The following is a 21094-nucleotide window of genomic DNA, read 5'->3' as shown; positions in this document are numbered from 1 at the left end:
GACATTCACAAGACTGCATGTAGGACACCATCTGGAATTTATGAGTATTTGGTGATGCTTTTTTGTCTTACCAATGCTCCGGCTACCTTCAACCGAATGATGGAAAGAATATTTGCTACTACTTTCTTTGATGAGGGAGAGGGAGCTTGAGAGGGAGGGATCAATGGGCACTTGAGAGGGTAGTGTGAGTTGCAAGTCTACATGGACAACCACTTGTTTGCAATACTTTATCCATATGCATTGGTATGGAAATCTGGTCAGAAATGCCCATGACACTATGTACTTGATTCTCCCGAGATCAATATACTTTATTTGAGGGAGGGGCTGGCCGTTCCGGCTTATTGTGTGTCTCTTGTCAATTCAGCAAATTACTTCTTGTATTGAGCATGTGTCCATCAAATCTTAGTGTATTTAAGTGTATTGATTAGCATTGTGTTCAACCAAGTTGCACTTGGGGTAGCCCGGATGACCCTTCTAATAGCCTCCGCTACTATGAGGTATAGTAAGGGAACCAGGGGGCATCCTTACTGCACTGAACGGGAAATCTGAAAACGCTCACCACGTGCCCCGCATACCAAAACTATGCTATGGGCCTCACTAGCATGAAATGATAAATCCCTATGATCCAATCCTAGGGAAACCCCAAACGTGCCATTGTGCCTTCCGAGAATTCCCCAATCCACTCTAGGAGTTGATCCAGGTTCCATTTGAAGGCCATGTGAATCAAACCATCTAGTGATCTCTTGTGCCAACTAGCTAGAACACTAACATGCCAACTTCGAGTGGCAATCTCTAGCTAGTGTATAGACATGGTACACGTAAGTGATAGTCAAGAATAGGGCATTGAGGACCAAGGGAGCAGCCCCAAGCTCAGCCAATATAATCTCGTGCAAAATTTAGACCCATTGGGTCTTTTGAAGATGGTTAATATAACTTTCTTTCTTTCTCTCTTGGCTACTTGCACTTATCGTAACCTTAACTCTAATTATGTTTCTCTCTCTCTTGGCTACTTGCACTTATCGTAACCTTAACTCTAATTATGGTTGATAGCCTAGCACGACACATGCATCCAAAGAGTGAGGATGATGCATGTGACAAATGACCAAAAAATGGGGGTGCAGAGAAGAAACACAGTTGTTACTGAAACCACATGGGGGGATATTGCTTGAAATGCCTCGATTTGGAAATGGGGAAAGGGCTGAAATTAACAGTATGTTTTGGGCCAAGGGACCCTGAGAAACGAATATTCTGTTTTTTTGGATAACTATAGACTGTCCAAGTGAATTTCCTCCCATATCAAACTTCTGATTGAGCAACTCAGACTTCGACAATTTTCACCTGGGATGCTTGAGGGAGGCAGAGAGGGGCCTGGAACCACGTGTAGAGAGAAAAAGCAGATGCCAGACGGGTTCCCATGCATGAGATGTGCAAAAATTAGAGATCTCTCCCTATAAATGGGGGATTTAAATGAACGCTCCAACCCTTAGCATAAAGAATTTCATGAAGACATAAGCTTAATTTTGTTTACTAATATGATCATTTCCTGCAGCAAAATACTTCATCTATCACTGCTACCTTGTTTAAAAGCCTTAGAACTTGTAACTTACCATGCATAATTTGATGCTGATTTAAGCTTGATACAGCCTTTGTGTCCCAAGCATGATCTTGAATGCTAGTTACTTTTTTGCTCAAGAATTCCCTCAGACAGGCAATGGCTTGTTTTAGGTTTGGCCAGCTTCAAGAAGTTAACTTGGAAAATATTCTGCCTGCACTTCGGGCAGGTAAACGTCAACTATTTCATTGGCTGCTACAGTAACAACATGTTTTTGATCCCATTTTTGTGGTCAGTTTTAACCTTTTGAAAGGCTGAATTTAGATAAGAGTTTTCACAGTAGGTTTTTTTTGGATATAATTATTAGTAGCTTAATGAACATACTGCACTCTAAGCGAGGTGTATGGGCTGATACCTGTTACCTTTGGTGCAGATAATGTAAGCCAAAGGCCACTTCGTGAAGATGTCCCTTCGCCTTTTAAGGACAGGTTTGTGTTTTGGACTCTCTATAGTTGCGTTCTATTAGAAGTTTTAGTAATTTCTCGTCGGTCAAATTGTTTAAAGGTTTAGCATAGCTTCATTGAATTGGGGATTTTGCAGATTATGTTGTACGACAGGGAGGTGATGCCAAAGTGTTACTCTGAATAGTAGTTGATGTTGGTTTATTTATAAGTGTAATTCTGAGTGTTACTTGTGGAAGCCTTTCTACCTTAACTACTGAGTTAATTGTGGAATTACTATGGTGCATTAACTTGAGAGAAGAGAGAGACATATACACACCCGATAGCACCCCAAAACCCATTGAAAAGCCCCCACCTTTCAGTGTATTTTATTGGAGCTGAAGTAACTGCAATGTATCTTTGATTCTGATCTTCTGATGTCTCCATCCTTGCTGATTTTGGCGTGCGGTATCTAAACTGTTCAAGTCCTTAGTCTCGTTGCTCCTATCATTTCCTTGTCAGAACTTGTGGGTGGATCTTGTGGGTCATTGAAATCCTTGTTGCCTTGGTCTTGTGTGAAGTGGGAGTATATTTGTCTTGGTCTTGATGCTCCTGCTGATGCTTGGGATCCAACCTGAAAACTCAGAGCTGAGAATGCCTGAATTGGAAGTGAAGGGATCTATTTATAGGAAAATCCTTGTACATCAACTAACCCCGGTGGGCCAGCCTTTGACAATCCTAAAAAGGTGTCATAAAGGTCACTTAACAAGTTCAAACTGGGCTAAAAGGTCCCCAATCCTTAGCCCCTTGTAATGGTGATTAGTATGCCATGTGGCACCCAAGTGCGGGGTGCATGTGACATCTTCCTCTGCGTAGCTTGATGACAGGAGTCCACCTTTTGGTAAGTACTGTCATCATCTCTGGGCACTCATTGGAAAATTCTCCTTGCAAACTGCTGATGTTTCATGAGGAAAAAACTCGCATCATCTGCAACAAAACTTGGCATCATTGGTATTTTCTTGTACCATGTTTCTCCATGTGCAAGTCTGGTGAAGCTGGAAGTATTGACTTACTTCCTTTTGGTGTTGTAAAACTTCTTCCCTCCACACTTGACTCTGCAAAAATGATATCCTTTGCTCTGACTTTCCCTTTGAAGGGTAATGTTCACTTATTTAGCACCTAGGACACATACTCTTTTGTTAGATGCTATTTCATTGTATGGTTGTAGACTAAGGTTTATATATGTTGCTTATAATAACGGATAGGGATATGAACTGTTGTGGTTAGTCCAAAGTTCAAGACCTTTGACATTCCATTTGAGGGCTATTTAAGCAAAGCCCAAGTCATTGTCTTAAACAATGACTTAAACAATGTACACACATACACAATCATTCTAATTTGATGTTTAAAACAATGTACACACATTTGATGCTTCTCAGTTATGATCTTAAACAATGTATGTGTGTACATTGTCTTAAACAATGTACACACATACACAATCATTCTAATTTGATGTTTAAAACAATGTACACACATTTGATGCTTCTCAGTTATGATCTAAGCTTGTTGGGATGATGTATATTTGGTGATCCATTCGATCGGAGCTTATGGGTACTGTGGGGAAGAAAAGCTTGAGCATGGAGCTTATGGGTCTTGTGGGGAAGAGAAGCAGTTACCCATATCAATATAGAGAGTCATCAGCATCTTGATGAGTCACATATGTCCATCCGTAAACAATCAGGTTTCATCCACTATGTTTGTGCACCAGCATATGTGTATGTGAGTGGATGACTTGTTTTTGATGCCTAGACATTGCTTGGTATTTTGCCAGCGGGGACGCATGGACAACCCGTGGATACGCGTGTGCACACCTGTTTGCGACTCATATGGTTTCCTTATGTGTTTTGCAGATGGTAAGTGTGCACACTTAACCCAATTTATTCATTATTTCATATTACTAAGGTTTATTGGGTGTAGGGTTTACATTCACTTAAAGTGTAGGCGGACATACTTATAATTTTATAAGTGAGTTCACATCAGGCTGGACTATTTTTAATGAACCAAGGCCAATTATGAGAGATGGGCACCCGGGCACTCCCAAATAGCTCCACAAGTTGCTATTCTGGGTGTGGGAGGGCCAAAGTGGGCAAGCCCTGACTTGTAAAGCACTTAGCTGAAAAACGTGGGCTGTTAGGAGCTGTTTCGACAGAAAAAACAGCAAGTTTACTCATTTGCATGAGCTACAAGTGGAGTACATGCCAAGAGCAAGAGTCCTAGGATTGGCTGGTTGCTATTTCTCTCTCTTTCTCTTTCTACAGGGCTGGCTGACTGCATCTACAGGGCTGCAGGCTGTTAGATTTGTTTCCAGAAGCTGGCGCATGGTTGTTGGGACTGTTTTTGTGCTACTCTGCTGAGAATAGGTCTTGGACGGAGTGAACAGAGCCTCAAAGGAGCTGGCCGACTGTTGAAAGGGCCATTATTGTCTGTTTTTACAGGTTTGCAGGAGGTTTCTCGCGACGAAACTTGAGCAAACATGTCCCTAGACAAGTATTAGGCCTGGGGATGTGATCTGGTGGAACCTGTGGGTGGCCAGTGAGCCAAAACCATAGCTGGTTACTATTTTGCAGGTTTGGGACAGCACTTTGTTAGAGGGTTGGTGACTGCTCTATCAAAGTATAGGAGTGGTAGGTGATCACTCTATCTTGGTTGGTGACCGAGGGTATTTCTACGGGAGCGGTTGGTGATCGCTCAACCTTGGTTGGTGACCGAGGGTGTTGCAACAGGAGTGGTTGGTGACCGAGGAGTTGCAAGTAATGTGTTTACCTATGTTTTCACAGTTGGATAAATCTGGTGTCGGCTGGATGAGCGTGTACCCTCCGGGCACCCGCATCTTGTACATATAAATACTTCTGTTGGTAATAAAGATACCTCAGGGGGAGGCTGGCCCAACTTCAGCCCCTAGTGCTGTGTCATGTGCAAGTTGGTTAATGTTTGCAAGATGTATATGCTCATGTAATGTTTCACAATGATGGTAATCATGTATATGCCAGGAATGGTTGATGTATGTATGCTGTTTTTGTAGTGAATTGGTTCCGTATACACGTGCCCGTTTGTGACAATCTCCAAATCCAATATTTGATTTGGAGATGGTCTCCTCTTAGGTAAAATTAATTTTGAAAATCCTTAGGCAAATAAGTTTCTTTGGAAATTTTAATCGCTTGTTCAACGGTTTCCATCATAAAATTGGAAGCGTGGATCTAAGTTTTTCTTTCTCTTTCTTATGTGAGTTTTTCTTTGGAGTCCCCCCCAGCATGGGACATTGGCATAGTTGAGGTGATGATGACAGTCCTCTCCCTCAAGTACAAGCTGGTCAAGCACAATTTAGGATCTCCAAGATGGGAATCAAAGAGGAGAGAACCCCGTAAGAGCAATCCCATATCACTCGACATGTGGATTGTTACGTATTCTACATGTATTGACACTAGGTTTGGCAAGAGACCATGGCTATTCTCAAGTATATTGCAAGTTGGATGATAAACATTATCAAATACGAAAGTTCAAAATGAAAAACTTGTTGATTTTGAGGGATCTTTGGGAGATTCTCATAGGTCTTGAGAGAAGACCAATGATGGGGGTGGTTGAAATCAAAGAAGGGTCTTCACTCGATGATGATGAGCCTACGCTTGAAGAGAAAGTGGAGTTTGAGGCCGAGTTTCATCAAAAGGTATTGATGTTTGATCGGAAAATCCGAGGAGCATTATGTATGATTAGTTGGTTTGTGAAGGCTCATATCGTTCCACAAATAAATTTGGCCAATTTCTCATTGGAGGCTTGGAATACTCTCCACAACATTTATGAAGCAACGAATATAACTTGGTTGCTTTACTTGAAGCAAAAGCTTGTTTTTTTTGACAAACTTTGAAGAGGTATGTGATGATTTGCATCGTGGAATTAGAGATGAAGTTTCTGATGTGGATATGATAACTATTGCACTTAATGTTCTAATCCCTACTTATAAAAGTTAGCGTAGAACTCTGATGGTTTGTGAGCACACTCCCTGCATTGAAGAAGTTTCAGGCATTTTACTACAAGAAGAGTTGTGCTCCATGGAGATGTACTCCAAGGGTTCAAGGGGTAGTGAAGAATCATACAATCCGGGATTAGCAAACAATTCAACTTAAGATGGTGAGTGGTTTCTTGATTCCGGTGCATCATGTCATATGGCTTTTAATAAAGATTTGTTTTCAAGTTTTGTGGAAGAGGATTGCAAGAATAGTGTTATTCTTGGAGATAATAGTACTCAAGGCATTGAGGGATATGGAGATATCTGTAGACATCTATGTCATGGGCAGTGGTTGTGAACACTCTAGGACTAGCCGGGGCACTTTTTTCCTTTTTAAGAGGTTTTTTTCCCGTACATGTGAACACCCTAACACTTATCATTTGGGATGTACTTATCCTTTGTACCTTGAACCTCTCATTCTACTTGGTAATCATCATTGAGTTGTGTGCCTCTCACTCTCTAACTATAGTATCTTTTTTGGTCTTTAAACTTCGTATAAAACTTCTATCTTTTTTGGTATCATTGAGTTGTGTGCGATGAGTCACGATCTGCTTTTTCCCTGAAGATAGAGCTCTTTTTTTAATAAAACTAGTTGAAAGTTGCTTATAACTGCTTTTTCTCTCTTAAATGGCCCAAACTTGATAATTCCACGCACAATCTAGGTGCCCATGTCCTGTGACCCTTCCAGATGGTAGTCCCCCCCCATCATAGTGCCCAACAGGGTGATTTAGTCCTGTCCCAGGACATCTCCAACCCCGCTAGTGTGTTAATCTGTCTTCAGAAACCTTACATGATGAAAATACACTACCACCTGCAAAACCCATACAACCACTTGTTAGTCTGAAAGAGGTGTGTAACACACGTGACACGCGTCCAGGCGTCCCCCTGGGGAAAATACACTTACCATGTGCAAAATCCATACGATCACTTGTTAGTCCCAAACAGGTGTGCAACACACGCGTCCACCCAAAGGGGTAGTACCCAGGCATCCCTGGGCCCATGGACAACACACACAATAAAACGAGGTATTGTCCATACACTTACCACCTGCAAAACCCATACGACCACTTGTTAGTCCCAAACAGGTGTGGAGCACACACGTCCACAGGAGTACCCAAGCGTCCCCGGCCTCGTCGACAACACACACAGTAAAACTAGGCATTGTCCATACGGTCAAAACAAGTCAAATAAAATCATTCATGCACATGCATGCATTGAAGATTGGAAAAATTTCCTATCAACTCATTTGTACTCCAGAAATCCATCACAGGTCCTAGGTATAAATACCTATCCTGACCAAAGATATGTATAGGTCCCAGATAGACACATCTATACATACCATGAATAAATATTGGCCCCAAGGCACAAGCACCTGTACATACCATGAATCTAGGCCCCAATAGTGAACACTACAATGTATGTACAGACCATAGATTCCTAAAATAATCTTGTCATGTCCTTGTTCTCCAAGTGGCATATGCTACCACAAGATCCATACACATATCCAAGATTAACATAAGCTCTACAAAATTAGGGATTGGTGACAAATTCTCCTAGTGGGTTAAGAGAACTAACTCCAAACTGACCTTTATGGCTCGGAGACTGACCTATGTAGCTTGTGTCTGAATGTCCCTAGACTGAGGGCTTACAATGGGGTCATGACATACGACAAATATTCCAAATGTTTGCACTGATGATCATGCTAGTGTGTCATTGTGTACCCCAGTGCAAGGTATACGTGACATTCCCTCCTGCTTAACTTGGCGGGAGGTTCAAGTTTTCCAAGTAGTCCGCCAACAACTAGGGGGTACTCCTAAAAGAACTCTTTATCCAGCGATACTGCTTCATGGGTTTCTCGGTCTTTAAACTTCGTATAAAACTATCGTATTCTTCGTTCGAAACCTTGCTTCCATCTGTGGAGGAGAATTTGCTCTAGCTCTATGACTTCGGCTTCATCGATCATCTCTGGTTGTTGCTCTTCTGATATATTGTGCAATGCTGTACCTTCATATGGCTTCAACCAAGAAACATGAAAGACATTGTGCATAGTCCAACTTTCCAACAACTTTAACTTTAAAGAGACATCACTTAACTTCCGCGAGTGATGGGAAATGGGCGAAACTTTGGAATGAAAGCTTGGGAAAACGCTCGTCCACTTGTTACCATTGTTTCATGATGCAGAGATATACCCAATCTCCTTCCTTAAAGTTGTCATCTCGCCTGGATTTGTTGGCTTGCCAAGTATACGCTTCGTGAGCATTGGCAAGGCGCTCCTTGATTGACTCAATGATTTCTAAAAATGTTTGTGTTGCATGCGTGGAAGCCTTGCTGGATTGATCCACAACCCTAAGCTTGATTAAGAACATTGATGCTGATTAACACGTGATTAAGACAGAGAAGAGAGAAGAAGAAAGAGATTGGGTGTGAGGGTTTTCTTTATTCATACGATACAAAAAGGTTGCATGAAATCTTGTACATGTGTTAGACCTTTGGTCAACTCCATAGCGGTGACCTTGGCTAATGTTACATGACTTATACTGACTAGGGAATGAATGAATTGATTTATGAACTTGATCCTTATTCAAAATGACTTATGCTTATATATTTGTGTGGGACACCAGTTGGCCAGCTAAACAGATGTTAGCTTATTGTGTGGACATGATTTATGCCTTAAATCCTTTAGTGACTGTCACGCTTACTATTTGCACTGCCCACACTTGCTACCCCTTGTTGTAGCCCCTGGCCGCTTGCTGCACAAGACCTGCTACCAGCCGACAAGTCTTCATGCACTCCCATGCTGATGCTAATGATGATGTGATGCTGTGGATATTGTCGAAAATGCTGCCACACTGATGGTTGAACTAACTAATGATTATAATGTCAGGGATTAAGATAGTTCCTGCACTGGATTAGCCATGGCGCGGGCATGCACGTGACATTTTGGTTCTCTTATTGGCCTCTAGAGATGGTGATACCTGTGTCGTCAAAAGAGATGAGAACCAGTGACTAAATGCCGCGTCATACGATGTCCAGTCAATACTTGATGAGTGAGTATCATTTAGGATTGCCTGAACCAATGGAAGGTATTGTTCTCATTTTGACTGTTAGTCATGGCAGCATGATTTGAGAATGTCAAAGGTCAATTGATTATATATTTTTGTTTGGCCATCTGTTTGTGGATGAAATGCACTGGACATCTGTAACTTAGTCCCAAAATTGTCAAACAATGCTCTCCAAAAATGGGACGTGAACTTAGGATCTCTGTGTCTCGTGATTGTCCGTGGTGGCAAACCACCAATGGGGTACCAAAACCGATGAACAAGCGAGCTATGTCCTCGATTGTGGTAGCTTGCATGGAATGAGCTATGTCCTCGGTTGTGGCAGCTTGCTTGCATGGAATGAGCATGCAGAACATACTAAATCTATCCACAATTGTCATACACTGTGTGTTTCTTGACGGGAGAAAACCAGAATTAGGGTTTAGAGTTCATTCATGGGAGACATACACAGAGAAGCAAGGGAGAGAGAGAGAGAGAGTTGTAGGGATAAGTCAACTCATGAGGCATGAGTGTGTGACTCCCCTATCACACATGTATATTGCACTAGTACACATAGTGCACTTAGTACATTAAAAGTACTAAGTGTACTATGTACTATAACTTATGGGCTTGTACACACTATAAGGGTGGGCATAACGCCTTTACCCCAACCATAGTTGTCACGGTACGAAAATACGATACGGTACGGTACGATACCGTACGGGAATATTCGGTACGATATGAAATTTTGGGATACGGTACGATAAAATACGGTTTTTATTTTTTACACTTACAAGCTATGGAGCTTCAAGCTTGAATGTGAGGGAAGGTTGGGAGGGCAGGAGTCTACAGTGCTTGAGAAACCAGTACATGGATATGTGTCTCTCTCGGTTGGATCTCCCGATTGTCTCCAAAAAAGAACCTGGATGGGTAATGCAATACCAAAGGTCTCCCAGTGTAGCGTTTATGACTAAGGGACCGTCCTTGCACAAATACGAGGAGTGCATCTAGGGTGATAAGTTTAGGGACTCCTCTCTAGATCAAAATGGCCATGTCCAAATGTTCTCCCTTGTGCATAACTTGAGAATCTAATTGTCTAGCCTACCTATACCAGGGATCCCCAAGTGATGTAGCAAGATTCTCTCATCCTACCAATCAAGTGTACACTACCAGTCTACCTCGCCAGATTTTTTAGGTCTCTCCACAACCCCATATGGAATACTGAGTGGACACGAAAGTTGCGAAGTATTGCGAGCATTTGGGATCTTCGTAAAGCAAGGTTTCTATTTTTTTTAAGCATTTGGAAAAAAATTTTCAAGGAAAAAAAAATTTTGGGGTAAAAAAAAAAAAAAAAAAAAAACCTAACTCGTACCGTACGATATCGTACGAATTCGTACGGTATCGTACCGTACGACTCGTACGTACGAATAGGTTCGTACGCGTACGAGAAACAACTATGACCCCAACAACCTCCCACTTAAAGGCAAAGTGCCCTTAAGGAAAGGAAAAGAAAAAATCAGCATGTACATGATAATATACAAGGCCATATCAAGGCTGAAAATGGCCTCATCCAATGCCCATCAAGTGTCTGCAATGAGCAAACCGCTCCGGAGGCAAACTCTTCGTCAACAGATCAGCCGGGTTGTCATCCGTGTGAATCTTAACAAGCTGAATTTGCTTGTTCTCTATCACCTCTCTGATGAAGTGATACTTCACATCCACATGCTTCGTCTTTGCATGAAAGACAGGGTTCTTTGCCAACTGGATGGCACTCTGACTGTCACAATGCAACAATGGAATATCCCCTGTATAGCCCAAATCAACCACTAACCGAGATAGCCATAATGCCTCCTTGCAAGCCTCTGTGGCTGCAATATACTCGGCCTCTGTAGTAGATAAGGCTGTGCACTTCTGCATCCTGGATATCCATGACACAGCACCTCCTGTGAATGTAAAGACATAACCGGTAGTAGACTTCCGGTTATCTGGATGACCGGCATAATCCGAATCCGTGTAACCATGCACTAATGCATCTTGTTTGCCAAAGCAAATGCACAAATCCTGTGTGCCCTTCAGGTATCTCATGACACCTTTCACTGCTTCCCAATGCTTCTTGCCAGGGTTGGCCATGTATCTAGAAACCACTCCCACTGCAAATGCAATGTCCGGCCTAGTAGCAACCATGGCATACATGAGACTGCCACAAGCTGAAGCATACGGAATCTTGGCCATATCAGCCCTGTCACTATCTGACTGTGGGCTGTCCATAGCACTGAGTTTCACATATGGAGGCAAAGGAGTACTAGCCTTCTTCCCCCCGTCCATATTGAACCTCTGCAAGACTTTGCCAATGTATTCCTTCTGAGACAAATACAACACATGCTGATTTCTGTCCCGAAGTATCCGCATACCCAAGATGTGATTTGCATCACCCAAATCCTTCATATCAAAGGTTTGATGCAGCCTCTGCTTCAAAGCATCCATCTCTTTACGAGATTTCCCGGCAATCAACATATCATCAACATACAAAATGAGAATCAAGAGACTGCCATCCAAAGCTTTCTTGGTGTACAAGCAATGATCTATGTCACTTCTCCTGAATTTCTGTGATTTCATGAATGTATCAAATTTATGATACCATTCTCTTGGTGCCTGTTTGAGCCCATAAAGACTCTTTTTCAGCTTGCATACAAGCTTCTCCTTTCCACTTACTGCATAACCCTCTGGCTGCTGCATATATATCTCCTCATGGAGATCACCGTGAAGAAAAGCAGTCTTCACATCCATCTGAATCAAGTCCAGATCATCATGCGCAACCAAAGCCAACACAGCTCTAAGTGTGGTCATTTTGACCACTGGAGAGAAGATCTCATCAAAGTCCACACCATATTCCTGCTTGAAGCCCTTAGCCACTAACCTGGCTTTGTATCTTGGCTTAGCATCTGATGCAACTTTGAGCCTGTATACCCACTTGCATGGCAAAACCTTCTTGCCTGCAGGCAAATGCACCAACTTCCAAGTTCCATTTTTATGCAGAGAATCCATCTCTGACTTCATGGCACGCTCCCAAAGAGCCTTGTCTGCCCTCTGTAAAGCCTCTTTATAACATGAGGGCTCTCCACAGTCAGTAAGCATCAAATAGTCAACCCCTGGAACAAACCTGTCAGGGGCTCTGGAGGGTCTAGTGGACCTCCGTACCCAATGACCATCATTTGCAGGTTGCTGTCCAGCCTGCATATCACCCATTGGTGGCTCCTGTTCCATGCCATAAGGCTGAAATATCATGCCCGGTATCTCCTCTAACTGTGGTATATCCATAGGGATATCTTCTGCCATATCTGCCTGTCCATTTGGACCATTTTCAGCACCATTTAAGGGCTGGTTTTCCTGCTGTAATGGCTGATTTACAGCCCTTTGTTGTTGTCCATGATGTCCATCATCATCAAAGATGACTCTGCCAGGCTCCTGTTGCCTTGCAGGCTCTTTATACATGCATGTTTCATCAAAAATGACATCATTGCTGCGTATGATCTTTTTATTCACGGGATCCCAAAGTCTATACCCCATTTCACCTCTGTCACCATATCCTAGGAATATGCATTTATGAGACTTAGGATCAAGTTTGGTGCGCATTTCCCTGCGTATGTGCACGTACGCAACGCAACCAAACACTCTCAAGTGCTTGTATGACGGAGGCTTCCCTGTCCATACTTCCTCTGGCACTTTTCCACCAAGCCTCGTGTTAGGTGACCTGTTTATAAGGTGAACGGCTGTCATAACAGCTTCAGCCCAAAAACCATGAGGTAATGCAGCGTGTGACAACATAGAACGGACCTTTTCCTGAATGGTCCTGTTCATCCTCTCTGCTGTCCCGTTTTGTGGAGGATCATAAGGAGTAGAGAGCTCCCTCTTGATGCCTTTAGCATCACAAAAGTCCTGAAACTGTTTGGACATATACTCTCCCCCATTGTCGGAACGCAAAGCCTTCAGTGTTTTGCCAGTTTGATTCTCAACAAGAGCAACAAACTTCTCAAACACTGAGAATGTATCACTCTTCAAACGAAGAGGATAAACCCACACCTTGCGTGTGGCATCATCAATAAAAGACACAAAGTATTTTGCCCCTCCCAAAGAAAGCTGAGGCATCTCACATACATCTGTATGCACAAGCTCTAACTGAGCATCTTTCTGTCCAAGAGCTTTCTTGTGGGGGCACTGTAGTTGCCTACCATATATACAATGCTCACAAAATTGAAAACTTGAAAACTTTAGAGAAGGCAAGTAACCCAAACGAGACAATTGCTCCATTCCTTTGACACTCATGTGTCCCAACCAGCTATGCCACATAGAAATTTCCGGCAGCTCGGTTGCATTTACATTAGCATGGTGACAAACACCTGCATGCATAAAGTAAAGAGTGTCCACCTTAGAGCCTCTGGCAACAACCAGTGAGCCCTTACTAATTTTCCACTTTCCACGACCAAATGTGGTAACATAATCAGCATCATCAAGCTGTCCAGTAGAAAGCAGATTCTTCTTGATCTCAGGCACATGCCTGACATCATGGAGCATAAGCTGTGAGCCATCTGAAAATACAAGCCTCACATCACCTCTGCCAAGAATTTTGCATGCATGGTTATCACCCAAATAAACCACTCCTTCATTGCCAGCAGTGTACCTGACAAACAAGTCTCTGCAACCTGTGACATGAAAGGAGGCACCTGAATCAATGATCCATGAGTGCATACCATGACCACCTGTAAGAAGTGAATGGGCATCAAGTGAAGACGTAAAGAGGACCTCATCCTCACTGCCACCTGCATGTGACACATTGATTTCTTCGATTTTGACTCCACTTTTGCCCTTTGGCTTTACATCTTTGGCTTCATCCTTCTCTTTGTCTTTGCCTTTTCCCTTTTCCTTTTGATCATTTTTCCATTTGTAGCATTGCTTTTTGATGTGTCCCTTCTTGCCACAATAATGGCATTCCAAATCCTTTTTGGAGCGAGACTTGCTCCTTCCCCTTTCTTGGCTTTTTCCCCTTTGCTGGGATCTCCCACGTGCATTCATTGCATTGGACTTTCCAACAGAGTTGTTTTTCCTGTTCATCTCTTCTTGAAGAAGAGCACCCTCAACATCTGCATATGACAGCATAGCATGCGAATTGCTAGTGGCTGTCCTAAATGTGTCCCAACTCTCTGGCAAAGTGCATAACAGAAAAGTGGCTTTGAACTCATCGTCCATTGCCAACTTTTGATTGATGACCTGGCTGACAATACCATTAAACTCATTTAGATGGGCTGTCATAGAAGCCCCTTCCTTCATCTGAAGGCCTATGAGTTTCTTCAACCAATACACTTTGCTTGAGGCACTTTGTTGGGCATACAAGTCCTGCAATCTCTGCCACATTCCCCAAGCTGTCTTCTCTTCACGAATGCTGAAAAGTAATGAGTCTGACACAGACAACATGATAGTAGATCTTGCCAGCTCATCCATATCTTCCCACTCTTCAGCAGTAAGAGAAGCGGGCATCACACCCCTTTCTTTGATAGGCTTGTGCTGCTTTTTCTGGAGCAACACATTGTAGCACTGGGTTTGCCAAATATCATAATTCTGCGAGCCTTCGAGCTTCTTGATGTGAAGCAATGAAGAGCTCTCACCTGTGGTTGCCATAGCAAAATGCAACCTGTCAATGCCCGACTCCCTGCAAATGTGCAAACACTGCACCCAAGATGTGCAAACACTGCACCCTAAGCACACAAAGTGCTCACAAATGTTCTCCCAAGCTTTATCTCCCACTGCGGAAGCAAGAATGCAACTTTTCTCCCACTTTTTGTGATGAAAACATCAAAATCTGGTTGCTGCAGATTTTGGACAGCACCTTAAATGTGCTCTTTTGCCCTTCCAAAGTACTGTACAGCAGTACCAAGTGCTCACCAATGATGTACCAAACCTGTACCGGCAATTTCAGCAGCTGAAATTGAATCTTTTGGTCACTCAAAACAGTGTACAGCCATGCCAAAACATGCACAGAGCTGTGCCAAATCTGTACCAGCAGGTACAATAGCAATAAATGCTCTCCTGGCTGTCCAAATGAGTGAAAATCAGACTTTAACAGTCCCGAACACTGCATACAACAGTTCCGAACAGAAATTGGGCAAAAGCCCCTTGACTGCAAGCTGATTTCTGAGGATTCAAGGCATAAATGTCTTGCCTGCTGCTTTGCCAAGCTCAACAAGCATACAAACTTGAAAAGCCCCTTGATTTGAGATCAATTTCTGATCATGCATGGTACATTGACGCACATGAAGGCATCCAGAGTGTTCACGATGCTTCCCCCTGGCCACAGATACATCAAATACATGAAAGCCCCTTGATTTACAGGCACATTGAGTGCTTGTAAGGCATCAACACATTATCCACAGCATCAAATGCGATTGCCTGCATGCAAATCAACCAAATCGGCACAAAAGCCCCTTGATTTGCACTGCAATTTGCTGCAATTTTGCCCAAATGTGCGATTTTTCACATCATACAGCATGTATGAGTGCTTAATTGCACAATTACATCAAAAGCCCCAAATTTCGACATCCAATTTCCTGCAAATTGATCCTGATTTGACCAATTTCCTGCAAATTTATCGTGATTGTGACCAATGTCACCCAATTTTGCCAATTTTGCTCAAAAATTGAGCAATTGGGCACCTGTACCTGCTCAATTGATTTAATTGATAAGAAATTCGCAAAAATTAGAGGCAAATACCTATGAAATTCTGAATTTCTCTGATTTGCAGGTTGATTGATGATTGCAGATGCTGTTGCAGGAGAGGGGGGGCAATTCTAATGCTGTTGTGCAGAAATGGGCAAGTGCAGGCGTACAAGGCTTCTCCTAGCTGCTGGCTTGCTTGCTGTAGAGGAGAAGGGGCTAGTCGATGAAGCCACGAATAGTCAAGGGGCTGCTTGCTTGCTGTAGAGGAGAAGGAGCTAGTCGATGTTGGGGAGAGTCGCCAAGTCGCCTGCTAGAAGACTAGAAGGAAGGCGGCAGAGAGGGGGCGGCGAGTTGGAGAGACCTGCTCCGCCTGCTTTGCCTGGTTAGCCCGCTGCTGAGCGCCTGGCGCCAAGTGCGTGCTACGTTTTTTTTTAAAGCCTCAACGCCTGCTGTGCGCTGGAACTCCACGTTCGCCTGAGTTCGCACAGCCGGCGCCTTGTTCGCCTTCTACGCCAGTAGCCAGTTGACGGCTTGATTCAACGCCCGCCACCAAGATAGAACTCCACGCTTCAGTTCGCTCGCCTAGCTCCAGTGCTAATGCGCTTTGCAGCCCATTAGCCTGAGATCGACGGGCTCCTCTTCGATATGCTGCCTTACGTATCTGACACGCCTCACACGCCTTGGTTGCAGTAGGCGCCTTCTATGCCCAGCGCTCGCTCACGCTTGAAGTCGACGCTTTGTGTTAAAGCTCGCCACCTTGTGCTTCGCTTTGCTGCTGCCTTCATTCACGCTGAAGTGCCTTCTACACGCCTGAAGTTGCTGCCTGTTGCACTGCCTTGCTGCGCCTGACTCCTTGCTACCATCAAGGAGAAGAGGAAGGGAGGGATCACTAAGGGCTCTGATACCAGTTGACGGGAGAAAACCAGAATTAGGGTTTAGAGTTCATTCATGGGAGACATACACAGAGAAGCAAGGGAGAGAGAGAGAGAGAGTTGTGGGGATAAGTCAACTCATGAGGCATGAGTGTGTGACTCCCCTATCACACATGTATATTGCACTAGTACACATAGTGCACTTAGTACATTAAAAGTACTAAGTGTACTATGTACTATAACTTATGGGCTTGTACACACTATAAGGGTGGGCATAACGCCTTTACCCCAACATTTCTAGATCCAACTGAGGCGGGAAGAGGACCTACGAAGTCCATATTGATGTCGTGAAAAGGTCTCTCTGGAATAGGCAAAGACTGAAGTAACCCTGTCTGTTTTGTATGAGGAACTTTGACCTTTTGATATATCTGACATGACTGGACGTGCTGGTAGACTCCATAACTTCCTGCTCGCTTTCTTCTTGATGCGATTTCTCTCCTGACATGGTGGAGGCCTAGGTGTTTTTTCTGGACCGTAGTATTACCATCCACCGGATGCTCTCACTTCTTTAGGTAGCCAAGTCGGGTCACCAACGTGATGCTCTAATACCAATGTTACATGCACTGAGGTTGATCGTGGTAATGCACAACAAGGCCTTCTTTATACCTTTATGTGGTGAGATCTTTAGCATCCAATACACAGAGTAGAGAGAGAAGAGAATAGAAGTGAAGTACACGACACAGTATTGGGTTCCAATTTACCCATTGAATCCCCCCCCCCCCCCCCTTTCTTCTGCAAGAAGGAGTATTTGCTTATACTTTTTCTTTGGAGAATGCTGTACAATGCTTGAGAACAAGTGATATGACTGCCCAACACAAGGATGAGGAAGACCTCACGTCAGCTGAGTATCCACTAATCCGAGGCACTACTGAAGACTCTTCGGGCCACTTATGCAAGTCTAGATAGCTGTAGGACTGCACATATGCTGGCTGAATGCTGAAGAAGTGCTTCAATGATTTGCCTGGAGAGAGTAGGATGCTGAATAATGCTTGAACTGCTGAATGCTCTCGCTGAAAACTAAATGATGAATGAGGGAATGAGGCACTTGCTTTTATATTTACCAGGCTGCTGGTTGGTTCATATCACAGGCTGTAGGCCTGTTTCATGGACAAAAAATTACCGTTTTTTACAGCATTAAATGTTGCGCTTTTCAAATCATGCTGTCCCCCGGACCTAACTGACTACTGGCTGCTGCTGCCTCATCTAATGCTGGTCGACTAGAGCTCTAAGGCTCCCTTGACTGGTTGACTGTTGCTGTGGCTGCCCGGCTGCAGGTAGGGGCAGAATTAGGCAGCCGACTAGCTGCCTAGGCCCCTTCATGGCCTAGATGAAGCCCTTATGGGCTGGCTCATAGATGATTCTACTACCCTCTACATGTTTGGTAATGAACCCTTTTGTTAAGGATAAACCTCCATATGCTTTATTTGATGAATTCTCCAAGTGGGTTAAGAGGATTGACTCCAGACTGACCTCTATGGCTCAGAGATTGACCTATGTAGCTTGTGCATGATTGTCCCTGAATTCTCCAAGTGGGTTAAGAGGACTTACTCCAGATTGACCTCTATGGCTTAGAGATTGACCTACCTAGCTCGTGCCTGATTGTTCCTAGATTGAGGTCACGGCGTACGACAAATATTCCTATAAAAAAGATACTATTTCTGTACAAATGTTTGCACTGATGATCATGCCAGTGTGTCACTGTGTACCCTGGTGCAAGGTGCACGTGACATTACAATGTTGCATGCACGGAAGCCTTTCTTGTACTGATCCACAGCCTAAACTTGATTAAGAACAAGATATTGATTTAAACATAATTAAGACAGAGGAGAGAGATAGGTGTTAGGGTTTTCTTGTATTTAATATTGTACAAAGAGGTGGCTTGAATGTACATGGCTGGGCTGTTGGTCAGCCCCAAAGGGGTTGACCTCTGGCCCTGAATGCCTTGATGATGAATGAATGAATGACTTGATGGAATGCTGAATTATGCCTTGTTCTTATATATGTCCATAAGGCTGTTGGCCTTTTGCTGGACAAGATGAATAGGAAAAATCCCCTAAAAAACTGCGCTTAATTGCAATGCTGCCCTTCCTTTTGGTGCTTGGCTGCTGGCTGCATAGGACCCTCTGCTGGCTGCCGACAGGTTCCCATCCCCTTTCATGGTGATGATGATACTGCTAAAGCTGATTCTGATGCTACTGATGATGCCCTAAATGTTGACTAAATTAGGGATTAATGATGTTCATGTTGAGGATTAGCCATGGCATGAACATCATTAATCCCCTCTCGCTAAACTTGATGACGGGATGGATACTCTGTTATTGTTCCTCCCTCTTTGGAACTTATCTGAGAGCGTAATGATTTATTGGTTCTGCATACATACCCTTAGGGAATGCTTCCTCTAGCTTCGCCTATTTGCAAATCACTCCATCTGCAACCCTATTGGAACTGTGCACTTTCCTTGGGACTATGCTTAGCAAGGCTTCCGCGCATGCAACATTGGTATCAAGGTTTATGCTCGTATTAGCATTTTATGAGGCACTTTGCATGGATTGCTTCGCCATTGCATGAGCTCACTAAGAAGAAGGCAATCTTCAAATGGACAATTGATGAGAAAGAGGCTTTCTTTCGCCTCAAGGATGCTATTATGAGTGGGCCTGTGTTAGTTATCGTAGACTTGCAGAAATCTTTGCAAGTTGACTATCTGTGCACCAGAAGTAGGGGGGAATTTGCTTATTGATACTGTTTTCTAAAACTTTGAAGGTTGCGTTTTATGGGCTCAACCATGCAGGTGCTTTATATTAGTCATCTGGATATCCTAGAAGGCAAAGAACCAAGGTCCAACTCTAACTAACACAAGTAGCCAGCCTACTAGCCAAGTGAAAATGGGTAGCAATACCAATGGGTCTTACAAAGTCTTGCTTTTCACAGCTAACCACAAAGGTCTCAAGACACTTAGGGTATCTCAACAACTAGATGATACCAAAAAAGCAGCACATCATCCAAGAAAGCATCTTCACACAGATGGCCAGCTGTTGCTGAGGTTACATCTTCCATTGAAGTCTATGCAAAGATTTAGACCTATTACAATCCGCAAAATACTGGTGCTTTCTACACTCAGCCTTGTAGGTCAGGTTGTGAAAGGACAAAGTAATACTGGTCATGAACCTTTACTAACACTCTAACCAAGAAATGTAGTCCATCCTTTGGGAACTCTTCCTCCCAATGGTCATGGGGATGCAATGGAAGATATACTAAATGCTTACCCCGTAGTACACTTAGGTGCTACACAACCTCTTACATGTAGTTGCAACAAGAACTAGAAAAAGTGAACTATACCATGGCATCCTACCCATATAATTATTTTCTAAGGACCATTACTTCTTTTTGTAAAGTTAATAGTTTAAGCAGTATTGATGGCATTTGGATGCCTATGTTGGCTCTTAACAAGACTCGTTAGATGTTTATTAGCTGCTGACGAGGATCTGGTCTTTGTGGCAAATGTTTGAATGCAGAGATGCAATGCTGGCTGCTGTACCTGAGGCAGAAGGCCCTTTTGTTAAAGTACCAAAGATTCTGAATGAAAATATGGAGTGACTTATTAAGTCCATGAATTCTGATAACGAAGGATGGTTATGAGCTCATAGTGTTCATCAACATTGAAGGTTTTTTTATTAATTTCTTTCAGTCTTAAGAAAATAAAGAATGATTTTTTATGCCTTCAGAAAGAGAGAGGGCTGACATAGTGCCACTCCACTATTCTATCACTAATCATAACTTCTCATGGGGGCAGCATGTTGTTATTATTAATCTTTTGGTTAAGTATATTTGATCTTGTACAGAGCAATGCTTTCCTCTTCAAAAACAGTTTTTTTTGAAGGATTGAATTTTGAAAAATCGTTTTTTTGGTTCTGTTGTTGGCCAGGGGGGTGGGGTTGTTTGCATAAAGTTTTATGCTCAAGGGCTGTAGCTATTTTGCTGGTCTGCTGGCATCTCGTACAAGCCAATCAGGCTCCTGTGCACCTGCCCCATAAAAGTTACCTCCCACATTCCCAGGCCCTTTCCATGTGTCATATGACATTATAGAAAGAGTCTCATGTTATTCGTCTTGCTTAAAGCTACTACATGCATGTTTTCACTGGTCATAGATGCAAGCCTTATGTTTGCATTTAAGTACACATATTCATCCTATATAGTAGTTTTCTGGAACATGTGCGTGTGTGCACATGCATGTGCAAGAATCTTAGTGACAACTCTTCCTCTTCTTTGGTGCTTCTCCCCTTCTTTACGGTCTTCTTTTTGCCTGTTCTCCTTTTTGCTTCCTTGTTGCTTCGTGCCCGTCTCTATTTCTGTGTGTTTCTTTG

General features: G+C 43.2%; 1 protein-coding gene across 2 annotated transcripts in view; it reads left to right on the top strand.

The window, feature by feature from the left end:
* Positions 1-20577, top strand: part of LOC147634388 (glutamyl-tRNA(Gln) amidotransferase subunit C) — a 79998-nt gene extending 59421 nt beyond the window's left edge. Inside the window, exons 3-7 of one of the 2 annotated variants that reach the window (XR_015267009.1) lie at positions 1726-1781; positions 1986-2040; positions 2153-3733; positions 3824-3905; positions 20246-20577. Coding sequence is in view for 1 of the 2 variants with exons in the window: in XM_086805540.1 (XP_086661666.1) it covers positions 1726-1781; positions 1986-2040; positions 20246-20327 (193 nt within the window). In the remaining variant the exon portion in view is untranslated. The remainder of the gene's footprint in view (positions 1-1725; positions 1782-1985; positions 2041-2152; positions 3734-3823; positions 3906-20245) is intronic. The other variant, XM_086805540.1, reaches the window with a different exon arrangement.
* Positions 20578-21094: the final 517 nt, after the last annotated feature.

The sequence above is a fragment of the Cibotium barometz genome, chromosome 11 (assembly GCF_041138505.1).
Source record: "Cibotium barometz isolate CiBa-2024 chromosome 11, ASM4113850v1, whole genome shotgun sequence".
NCBI classification, from domain to species: Eukaryota; Viridiplantae; Streptophyta; class Polypodiopsida; order Cyatheales; family Cibotiaceae; genus Cibotium; species Cibotium barometz.
The sequence above is the reverse complement of the archived record's forward strand: the minus strand, read 5'-3'. Positions and strand labels throughout refer to the sequence as shown.